The sequence below is a fragment of the Amblyraja radiata genome, chromosome 1 (genome assembly GCF_010909765.2).
Source record: "Amblyraja radiata isolate CabotCenter1 chromosome 1, sAmbRad1.1.pri, whole genome shotgun sequence".
NCBI classification, from domain to species: Eukaryota; Metazoa; Chordata; class Chondrichthyes; order Rajiformes; family Rajidae; genus Amblyraja; species Amblyraja radiata.
This window is the reverse complement of record NC_045956.1, coordinates 185,328,451-185,339,948: the sequence shown is the minus strand read 5'-3', so window position 1 is coordinate 185,339,948 and position 11,498 is coordinate 185,328,451. Positions and strand designations below refer to the sequence as shown.

The 11,498-nt window shown below is 46.2% G+C and overlaps 1 protein-coding gene across 1 annotated transcript in view; it reads left to right on the top strand.

Moving 5' to 3' along the window:
• Window positions 1–11,498, top strand: part of LOC116987847 (dedicator of cytokinesis protein 2-like) — a 1,012,655-nt gene that overhangs the window by 810,636 nt on the left and 190,521 nt on the right. The window contains exon 31 of the mRNA XM_033044139.1: window positions 10,487–10,518. Within this exon, the coding sequence (XP_032900030.1) occupies window positions 10,487–10,518 (32 nt within the window). The remainder of the gene's footprint in view (window positions 1–10,486; window positions 10,519–11,498) is intronic.

Below are 11,498 nucleotides of genomic sequence, written 5' to 3'. Positions count from 1 at the left end.
GGTTATTTTATTGGTCACATACACCTAGGTGTAGTGAAATGCTTCTTGCCATTTTGCAGCACATAAAGAAAGAATACAGACATAACAATAATAAAGAAATTTAAACATAAAGAACATCCCCCCACAATGGTTCCCATTATGGGGGAAGGCACAATGTCCAGTCCCCAACCCCAGTTCACCCATAGTCGGGCACATTGAGGCCTCCACAGTTGCCTCTACGGAGGCCCGATGTTCCTGGCCGTTCTCGCCGGGTGATGTTGCTCCGGCGTCGGGAGAATCCTCTCAGCGGCTTGGGACACCTGGAACGGCCGCTTCCGTACTGGAGGCCGCGGCTTCCGAAGCCAACAAGGCCGCGCCGGTTGGAGCTCCACAACTGGCGATCTCATCGAGAGATCCCAGGCTCCCGATGTTTAAGTTCAGTGCCGCCGCCCGCAGCTGGTCGCTCCACAGTCCCGCAGCTCCGCGATGTTGTTCCCGGCGGTCTCAGCTCACCGGAGCTCCAGCGCGGCGACCCAGGCAAGGCATCGCCCGCTCCACGATAGCGCTCCAGCGCTGTGCCGCCGCTGAAGCCGAGGTTCTGGGCGGTCCCCGATAGGAAACGCCGCTCCAGGCCCGCTGGTAGGCCGCGAGGACGGGTCGAAGCTGCAGCCCGGAGAAAAGCTGCCTCTCCCACCAGGTAGGGACCCTGAAAGGTAGTTTCCCCCTTCCCCCCCCCCCCCACCCCCCACATAAAAAAGTCTAGACCCCCAGAACAAAAACACTTTAACTAACCCAAATTTTTTTAAAAAGAGATGAAAAGACAGACAGCTGCTGGCTGGGCTGCCATACACAGGACAACGCCCCCTCCCAATATGTGACAATCAACTAAACTAAAACCGATGCAATAAGAAATGTCAAAGAATCTATGCAACTAAATTCAAAGTAGCTCTTTCTTCCCAATAACCCTTTCTGGCTTAATCCTCCCCCCACCACCTCCAGTTTAAATTCCATTTGGAATATTTTGGAGGACCAAGAAACCAAGAACCAAGAATCACAGGCCCTTCAGCCCAACTCGTACAGGCCAACCATGCCACCGATTCCTTTCCTCCAGAGATGCTGCCCGACCTGCTGCGTTACCCCAGCATTTTGTGTCAATAACGTCCATTCATTGAAACATAGAAAAAATTTGGGCAGGAGTAGGCCATTCGGCCCTTCGAGCCAGCACCGCCATTCAATGTGATCATAGCTGATCATCCCCAATCAGTACCCCATTCCTGCCTTCTCCCCATCTTCCTTGATTCAATAGACAATAGGTGCAGGAGTAGGCCATTCGGCCCTTCGAGCCAGCACCGCCATTCATTGTGATCATGGCTGGTCGTCCCCAATCAATAACCCGTGCCTGCCTTCTCCCCATATCCCTTGATTCCACTAGCCCCTAGAGCACTATCTAACTCTCTCTTAAATCCATCCAGTGACTTGGCCTCCACTGCCCTCTGTGGCAGGGAATTCCATAAATTCACAACTCTCTGGGTGAAAAAGTTTTTTCTCACCTCAGTCTTAAATGACCTCCCCTTTATTCTAAGACTGTGGCCCCTGGTTCTGGACTCACCCAACATTGGGAACATTTTTCCTGCATCTAGCTTGTCCAGTCCTTTTATAATTTTATATGTTCCTATAAGATTCTCCCTCATCCTTCTAAACTCCAGTGAATGCAAGCCTAGTCTTTTCAATCTTTCTTTATATGACAGTCCCGCCATCCCAGGGATCAATCTCGTGAACCTACGCTGCACTGCCTCTATCACACTAGGGACAGTTAACTGTTTTTATTGAAGTTACTCAATCTACATCTATGGAATGTGGGAGGAACCTGGAGAAAACCCACGCAGGTCACACGGAGAGCGTACAACTCCATACAGACCAGACCTGTGGTCAGGATCGAACCTGGGTCCCTGGCTCTGTGAGGCAGCAACTCCTCCGCTGTGCCACCGTGTCTCCCCTTGTACCTGTACACCGCAGACAGCTCGATTGTAATCATGTCTTTCCGCTGACTGGATAGCGCGCAACAAAAGCTTTCCCCTGTACCTCGGTACACGTGACAAACAAACAAAACCAAACTCAACTAAACCGGTCACCCAAACCAACCTCCCTTCCATTGACTCCATCTACACCTCACGCTGCCTCGGCAAGGCCAGCAGCATCATCAAGGACCAGTCTCATCCTGGCCACTCCCTCTTTTCCCCGCTCCCATTTGGCAAGAGGTACAGAAGTGTGAAAATTCACACTTCCAGATTCAATAGACAATAGACAATAGACAATAGGTGCAGGAGTAGGCCATTTGGCCCCTCGAGCCAGCACCGCCATTCAATATGATCATGGCTGATCATCCCCAATCAGTACCCCGTTCCTGCCTTCTCCCCATATCCCCTGACTCCGCTATCTTTAAGAGCCCTATCTAGCTCTCTCTTGAAAGTATCCAGAGAACCTGCCTCCACCGCCCTCTGAGGCAGAGAATTCCACAGACTCACCACTCTCTGTGAGAAAATGTGTTTCCTCGTCTCCATTCTAAATGGCTTACTCCTTATTCTTCAACTGTGGCCCCTGGTTCTGGACTCCCCCAACATCGGGAACATGTTTCCTGCCTCTAGCGTGTGTCCAAGCCCTTAACAATCTTATATGTTTCAATGAGATATCCTCTCACCCTTCTAAACTCCATTAAAGATAGTCCGATGGTTTCCAATGAAGTAGATAGCAGCTCAGGACGATCTACCTCTTGCTGTTCAGAGAAGTTTTGGGCCGGGCAGATGGCCCGAAACACGGCTTGTACTCGTTAGAATTTAGAAGATTGAGGGGGGATCTTATAGAAACTTACAAAATTCTTAAGGGGTTGGGCAGGCTAGATGCAGGAAGATTGTTCCCGATGTTGGGGAAGTCCAGAACAAGGGGTCACAATTTATGGATAAGAGGGAATTATTTTAGGACCGAGATGAGAAAATAATTTTTCGCACAGAGAGTGGTGAATCTGTGGAATTCTCTGCCACAGAAGGTAGTTGAGGCCAGTTCATTGGCTATATTTAAGAGGGAGTTAGATGTGGCCCTTGTGGCTAAAGGGATCAGGGGGTATGGAGAGAAGGCAGGAACGGGGTACTGATTGGGGATGATCAGCCATGATCATATTGAATGGCGGTGCAGGCTCAAAGGGCCGAATGGCCTACTCCTGCACCTAATTTCTATGTTTCTATGGTGCCGGATATGGATGTATGCCATTCATAGAAACATAGAAAATAGGTGCAGGAGTATTGAGGCCGTACGCACCGCCTGGACACCGTACGCCTAGCGCGTGGCGTTGCGTGATGACGTCACCGCCCGACGCCGTGTTACGTCCAAATTCAGTCGGCCCGCCAGCTGATTGGTGAGTATGATGTCGGGACCAGCTCCATACGGCTCCGCGGTTGGAAGTGGGACCGGCCCCGTAAGGCTGTACGCCTCAAGCCACCATGTTTGGTCGCATGCTGGTGGGACAGGCCCTTTATTGTCATGTGTCCCAGATAGGACAATGATATTCTTGCTTGCTGCAGCACAACAGAATATGTAAACATAATACAGAATGGGAGATAAAGGTTCAGTGTGTCTATAGACCATAGACCATATAGATACACAATAAATAAACAGATAAAGTGCAATATTAATAATAGACTGTTGTAGTTCACAGCTTATTCGTTGTTGTGTTTAATAGCCTGATGGCTGTGGGGAAGAAGCTGTTCCTGAACCTGGACGTTACAGTTTTCAGGCTCCTGTACCTTCTTCCCGATGGCAGTGGTGAGAAGAGAGTGTGGCCAGGATGGTGTGGATCTTTGATAATGTTGGCTGCCTTTTTGAGGCAGCGACTGCGATGGATCCCTTCGATGGTGGGGAGGTCAGAGCCGGTGATGGACTGGGCCATTCACAGCGTACAGATACATGATAAGAGAATACTGTTTAGTGCAAAGTAAAGCCAGGAAAGTCAGATCAAAGATAGTCCGATAGTAGTTCAGGACTGCTCGCTGGTTGTGGTAGGATGGTTCAGTTGCCTGATAACAGCTGGGAAGAAACTGTCCCTGAATCTGGAGGTGTGCGTTTTCACACTTCTGTACCTCTTGCCCGATGGGAGAGGGGAGAAGAGGGAGTGGCCGGGGTGAGACTGGTCCTTGATGATGCTGCTGGCCTTGCCGAGGCAGCGTGAGGTGTAGATGGAGTCAATGGAAGGGAGGCTGGTTTGTGTGATGGTCTGGGCTGCGTCCACAATTCGCTGCAATTTATCGCAGTCTTGGATGGAGCTGTTCCCGAACCGTGCTGTGATGCATCCCGATAAAATGCTTTGTACCCGCTGGAGTTGAGAAGGATGAGAGGGGACCTCATTGAAACTTATTGAATAATGAAAGCCCTGGGTGGAACGGATGTGGAGAGGATGTTTCCAATAGACAATAGACAATGGGTGGTAGAGTAGGCCATTCGGCCCTTCGAGCCAGCACCACCATTCAATGTGATCATGGCTGATCATCCCCAATCAGTACCCCGTTCCTGCCTTCTCCCCATATCCCTTATTTTTAAGAACCCTATCTAGTGTGAGAGTCTCAGAGCAGAGGCCATAGCCTCATAATAAAAGGACCTACCTTTGGATAGGACATGAGGCAGAATTTCTTTAGTCAGAGGGTGGTGAATCTGTGGAAACTTTGCCACAGACAGCTGTGGAGGCCAAGTCAATGAATATTTTTAAGGCCGAGAATGATAGGTTCTTGATTATTACGGGTGTCAGGGGTTGCGGGGAGAAGGCAGGAGAATGGGGTTGATAGTGAAGGGTAGATCAGCCACGATTAAATGGGCCAAATGGCCTAATTCTGCACCTGGAAGTTATGTACACGAATTTGAATCGCACAATAGAATTAGTGCAAACTTCCCTCTGAAACAACTCAGGCGTGTATTTTTTCAGCATGGCTTGGAGCGATGGAAGTCACTTGAAGCTCAGGCCAGGTGCTTTTGATATCTGTCACGGTATGTCCTGAATTTTACTTTGCTGGTTGCCGCGGAAACGTGGCCGCATTGGCGATGGACTGGAACCGATGCCTGGCAAGCAGTGGCCTGTGAATCTCCGCTCAGCCACTTTATCTCCTTTACAATGCAAACATTGTAGATCACGAGCAAATTTTGTCTCTCCCCTGAGGGCTGATAAGCATCCGGACATATATTAATTTTGCTGTAGTTTTGCTAATTCAATTATTGGTCGAACTTCAACCTGCAGCGGTGATTGTTGACTGGACTGGACACAAGCGTAATTAACTTCTAGAAAAAGTGTGTGGAATTTTTATCAGCAGTATATTAAAACTCACAGGACACGGCAGCAGAGAGAACGCTGATAGCATTGGCAAACGTGGACTCAAAATGCTGGAGTAATTCAGCAGCTCTTTCGTTTAGTTTAAGAAGGAACTGCAGATGCTGGAAAAATCGAAAAATGCTGTGGAAACTCAGCGGGTGAGTCAGCATCTATGGAGAGAAGGAATTGGTGACGTTTTGGGTCGAGACCCTTCGCTCCATTGATGCTGCCTCACCCGCTGGGTTTCTCCAGCATTTTTGCCTACTTTCCTTTAGTTCGTAAATCCATGCTGACTCGGACCGATCCTGTTACTGCTATCCAGATGTTCGGCTATTTCATCTTTTATAATTGACTCCAGCATCTTCCCCACCACCGATGTCAGGCTAACTGGTCTATAATTCCCTGTTTTCTCTCTCCCGCCTTTCTTAAAAAGTGGGATAACATTGGCTGCCCTCCAATCCACAGGAACTGATCCTGAATCTATAGAACATTGGAAAATTATCACTAATGCATCCATGATTTCTAGAGCTACTTCCTTAATGCAGACCATCAGACCCTGGGGATTTATCAGCCTTCAGTCCCATCAGTTTATCCAACACCATTTCCTGCCTAATGTGGATTTCCTTCAGTTCCTCCGTCACCCCAGAACCTCTGGCCACTAGTACATCAGGAAGATTGTTTGTGTCCTCCTTAGTGAAGACAGATCCAAAGTACCTGTTCAACTCATCTGCCATGTCCTTGTTCCCCATAATAAATTCATCTTTTTCGGTCTTCAAGGGTCCAACTTTGGTCTTAACTAATTGTTTCCTCTTCACATACCTAAAGAAGCTTTTACTATCCTGCTTTATACTCTTGGCTAGCTTACCTTCGTACCACATCTTTTCTCCCCGTATTGTCTTTTTGGTTATCCTGATGTTCTCTAAACATTACCCAATCCTCTTGGAATGGCCTACTCAATAGACAATAGACAATAGGTGCAGGAGTAGGCCATTCGGCCCTTCGACCATTCAATGTGATCATGGCTGATCATTCCCAATCAGTACCCCGTTCCTGCCTTCTCCCCATATCCCCTGACTCCGCTATCTTTAAGAGCCCTATCTAGCTCTCTCTTGAAAGCATCGAGGGAACCCGCCTCCACCGCCCTCTGAGGCAGAGAATTCCACGGACAAATACTCCTGCACCTATTTTCTATGTTTCTATGTTTCTAAGTTAAACTGATCTCCTCGGCCTGTACATGATCCAAATCCCTCCATCCCCATGCATATCGATGTGCCTAACTAAAAGCCTTTTAAATCGATTACCATATCTCCTTCCACCACCAACTCCCAGCAGCATTTTCCAGGTACCCGCCAACCACTGTTTAACACATTTGCTCCGCGCATTTCCCTTAATTTAATAAGTTTTGAATTGAATAAGTTTGTTGGCCAAGTATTCACATACAAGGAATTTGCCTTGGTGCTCCACCCGCAAGTGACAACATGACATGCAGTGACAGTTAAGAATGATACATAAAACATGACACTTTGCCCTACTCCCCGTAAAGCTATGTGCTGCAATCTTTGACATTGCCATCTGGGGGGGAAAAGGTTCTACCTTCCTTATCTATGCCTCTTATACTACCTTCCTTAGGAACTACCTTCCTTATCTATGCCTCTTATACTACCTTCCTTAGGAACTACCTTCCTTATCTATGCCTCTTATACTTTTTTACTTTACTTACTTTATTAATTTATTGAACATGTTAAAAAATACAAACACAAATAAACTTGTAAGCAATAAAAAAAGAAAATAAAACACAAAGGAAAACAAACAAATAAGTAACTCAAATAATACAAATAATATTGTTCATGTTGAAAAGGGGTAAGAAGAAGTTCGAAAACTTTTCTGGTCCTACCCCCTCTTATTTTCTATACATTTTCATGGAAAAACAAAATAATGGGAACAAATGGACCCAAAATCTGTTGAACAGTCCACAAACAAGAAACAACCAAACAGAAAAGAAAATCACTGGTCCAGCTCATAACCATTCAATCTTTTGTTTCTGAAGAGTGTTTTTAGTTTGAATAGAGTCTTACATTTTTTCAGCTCATCATGGCAGTTATTCCAGAGACTAACACCCTTTGCTGTAACACAATGGAGTTTTGCATTCGTTTTTATTGCCGGTTTTTCGAATATATAGGTTCCTCTCAGGTTGTGTTTGCTTTCTCTCAATTGGAACAACCCCTGGATATTACAAGGCAATTGCTGATTAGCTGCTTTGAACATAATTTGGATAGTTTTATAATCTGTCAGATCTTGAAATGTTAATGTTTTTAGTCTGATAAATAATGGTTTTGTTGATTGTCTGTAGGTGGTTTTATGTATAATTCGTATTGCTCTGTTTTGGAGGATGAAGATTGGATGTGTATTTGTTTTGTATGTGTTCCCCCATACCTCCACACAGTAGATCATGTATGGGAGTATGAGGGAGCAGTACAACATATACAGGGAGGCTTGATTTAGTAGGTCTCTGGCTTTATTCAGTATTGCAAATGATTTGGATATTTTGGCTTTAATATCATTTATGTGAGGTTTCCAAGTTAATTTGTTGCCAATTAATACTCCAAGAAATTTTATTTCAGATACTCTTTCTATTTCTGTGCCATTTATCATGGGAGTGGCGGCGTCTAACGGCAGCGGCTCGACTACAGTCGTCTGTCTTTTTTTATTTTTTGTCTTGTTAAATGTATGTCTTGAGTTAGTTTTTATTATTTTTTTAGCTGTGTATAGGGGGGGGGGGGGGTGGGGGGGCTGTGGGGAAAGCGTTTAAATCTCTTCCCTGTGCGGGGACCCGACTATTCCCTGTCGGGTCTCGGATGTCGTTGGGCCTAACATCGTGGAGCCGGCGGGAACCTCCGGCTGGGACTAACCTGAGGGCTCCAGTTGCAGAGCCTGTGGAACTGACATCGCGGAGCTGGCCAACTTCGGAGCGGGAAGAGCTGTGGTGGCGTGCGGCGGCTGCGACCCGACTTTTGGAGTTGGGAGGCACCGGCCGCAGACCCGGTGGACGGGAACATCGGGAGCTCGCAGGTCCCTGGTGGGAGACCGCTTTTCCGAGCTCCGCAACGGCGACTTCTCCCGCTGGAATCGCGGGTTTGAAGGACATGGAGCCGGGGCCTAACATCGCCCGGTGTGGCTTAAACGGCCTCAGGACTTACCATCGCCCGCCGGGGGCTTTAACATCGGAGCCCCAGTTCGCCTCGACACTGCAGTTGGACTGCTGAACCGCGGGAGAAGGAACAAAGGGAAGAGATAAAGACTTTGCCTTCCATCACAGTGAGGAGATGTTGGAGACTCACTGTGATGGATGTTTATGTAAACTGTGTTAAGTGTGGGTCTTGGATTGTTTTGTAATGTAAAAAACTGTAGAAATGACATTTCGTTCAAACCTAGGTTTGAATGTCAATAAATAGCATTCTATTCTATTCTATTCTATTCTATTCTATTCTATTCTATTCTATTCTATTCTATCATGAGCTTTTTCTCTGTGTTGGTTGATCGATTTCCAAATATTATGAATTTTATTTTACTTAAATTCAATGTGAGTTTATTTTCATCAAACCAGATCTTCATCCTGCTCAATTCCTTTTCCATACTATCCAGGAGCTGTTCCAAGTTGTCTTCACAGCAGAGTAAGTTAGTATCATCAGCGAAGAGAATAGTTTCAAGAGTTTTTGACACTTCACATATATTATTGATATACAAAATGAATAATAATGGACCTAACACTGAGCCCTAGGGCACCCCACACGTAACCTGCAGTAATTGTGATTTATGATTTTGTATTTCGACATATTGTTCCCGGTTCTGTAGGTAGCTGGATAGCCATGATAGTGCGATGCCTCCAATGCCATATCTTTGTAGTTTCTTTATTAATAACTCGTGGTCTACGGTGTCATATGCTTTTTTTAAGTCCAACAAAATCCCTACTGCATACTCTTTATTTTCTATTGCCTTAGTAATTTTTTCTATAAATTCAATAATTGAAAATGAAGTTGTTCTGTTAGCTCTAAAACCATATTGTTGTTCGTACAGTATGTTATGTTCGTACAGTATCTTATAATTTGATAAACTATTAAACACCAATATTCAAGCAAAGCAGTCCAAGTTTGTCCAACCAGCCCTTGTGGCCAACACCTCACAACAAGGCCAATACCTTGTGTCTAAGGTAGACACAAAATGCTGGAGTAACTGTCGAAATTTAGTTTAGTTTAGTTTAGAGATACAGTGCGGAAACAGGCCCTTCGGCCCACTGAGTCCGCGCTGACCAGTGACCACCATACGCTCGCCTTATCCCTCACTAGGGACAATTTACAATTTTTACCAAAGCCAATTAGGCTACAAACCTGTACATCTTTATAGTGTGGGAGGACGAGGGGAAAACCCACACGGTCACAGGGAGAATGTAAAACTCAGTACAGACAGCACCAGTGATAGGGATCGAACCTAGGCCTCTGGTGCTGTAAGGCAGCAACTCTACCATTACGCCACCATGTAAAGTCGGTGAGAGTTGTTGGGGACATGCCGAACTTTCTAAGCCTTCTAAAGGAGTAGTTAGTTAGTGTCATTTATTGTCACGTGTACCGAGGTACAGTGAAAAGCTTGTGTTGCGTGCTAACCAGTCAGCAGAAAGACAATACATGATTACAATCAATCCATTTACAGTGTACAGATACATGATAAGGGAATAACGTTTAGTGCAAGGTCAAGCCAACAAAGTCCCATCAAGGATAGTCTGAGGGTCACGAATGAGGTAGATAGTAGTTCAGCACTGCTCGCTGGTGGTGGTAGGATGGTTCAGTTGCCTGATAACAGCTGGGAAGAAACAGTTCTGAATCTGGAGGTGTGCGTTTTCACACTTCTGTACCTCTTGCCCGATGGGAGAGGGGAGAAGAGGGAGTGGTCGGGGGTGAGACTGGTCCTTGATGATGCTGCTGGCCTTGCCGAGGCAGCGTGAGGTGTAGATGGAGTCAATGGAAGGGAGGTTGGTTTGTGTGATGGTCTGGGCCAAACTAAGTATAGGAATATAGGAGAAAAGAGGTCCTTCTGCAGTTGTACAGAGCCCTAGTGAGACCACACCTGGAGTATTGTGTGCTGTTTTGGTCCCCTAATTTGAGGAAGGACATTCTTGCTATTGAGGGAGTGCAGCGTAGGTTTACAAGGTTAATTCCCGGTTTGCGGGACTGCCATATGCTGAGAGAATGGAGCAACTGGGCTTGTACACTCTGGAGTTTAGGATGAGAGGGATCTCATTGAAACATATAAGATTATTAAGGGATTGGACACGCTAGAGGCAGGAAACATGTCTATTGATGTAGTAGAGTAGAGGTGTTGGTGTGCTTTCATGATCATGGCCTTGATATGGCTGATCCAGGACAAGGCCTTGAAGAACGGGAGAAACACAGTTCATCCCTTATCGGCTAAAGATTGAGACATACAAAGCTACCTGATGATGTATCTGCATCATTTCTGCTGCCTTGTGTTCGTGGTTGTATTTCTTGCCGTTGTCGATTTTATTGTTACAATAGACAATAGACAATAGACAATAGGTGCAGGAGGAGGCCATTTGGCCCTTTGAGCCAGCACCGCCATTCAATGTGATCATGGCTGATCATCCCCAATCAGTACCCCGTTCCTGCCTTCTCCCCATATCCCTGACTCCACTATCTTTAAGAGCCATATCTAGCTCTGTCTTGAAAGCATCCAGAGAACCTGCCTCCACCGCCCTCTGAGGCAGAGAATTCCACAGACTCACCGCTCTCTGGATGAAAACATTTTTCCTCGTCTCCGTTCTGAATAGCCAACCCCTTATTCGTAAACTGTGGCCCCTGATTCTGGATTCTCCTAACATCGGGAACATATTTCCTGCCTCTAGCGTGTCCAAACCCTTGATAATCTTATATGTTTCAATAAGATCCTCTCTCATCCTTCTAAACTCCAGAGTATACAAGCTATTGTATAGAGTATCCATTCTCTCAGCATATGACAGTCCCGCCATCCCGGGAATTAACCTTGTAAACCTACGCTGCATTCCCTCAATAGCAAGAATGCCCTTCCACAAATTAGGGGACCAAAACTGCACACAATACTCCAGGTGTGATCTCGCTAGTATCAATCTTTACCGTATACGGGG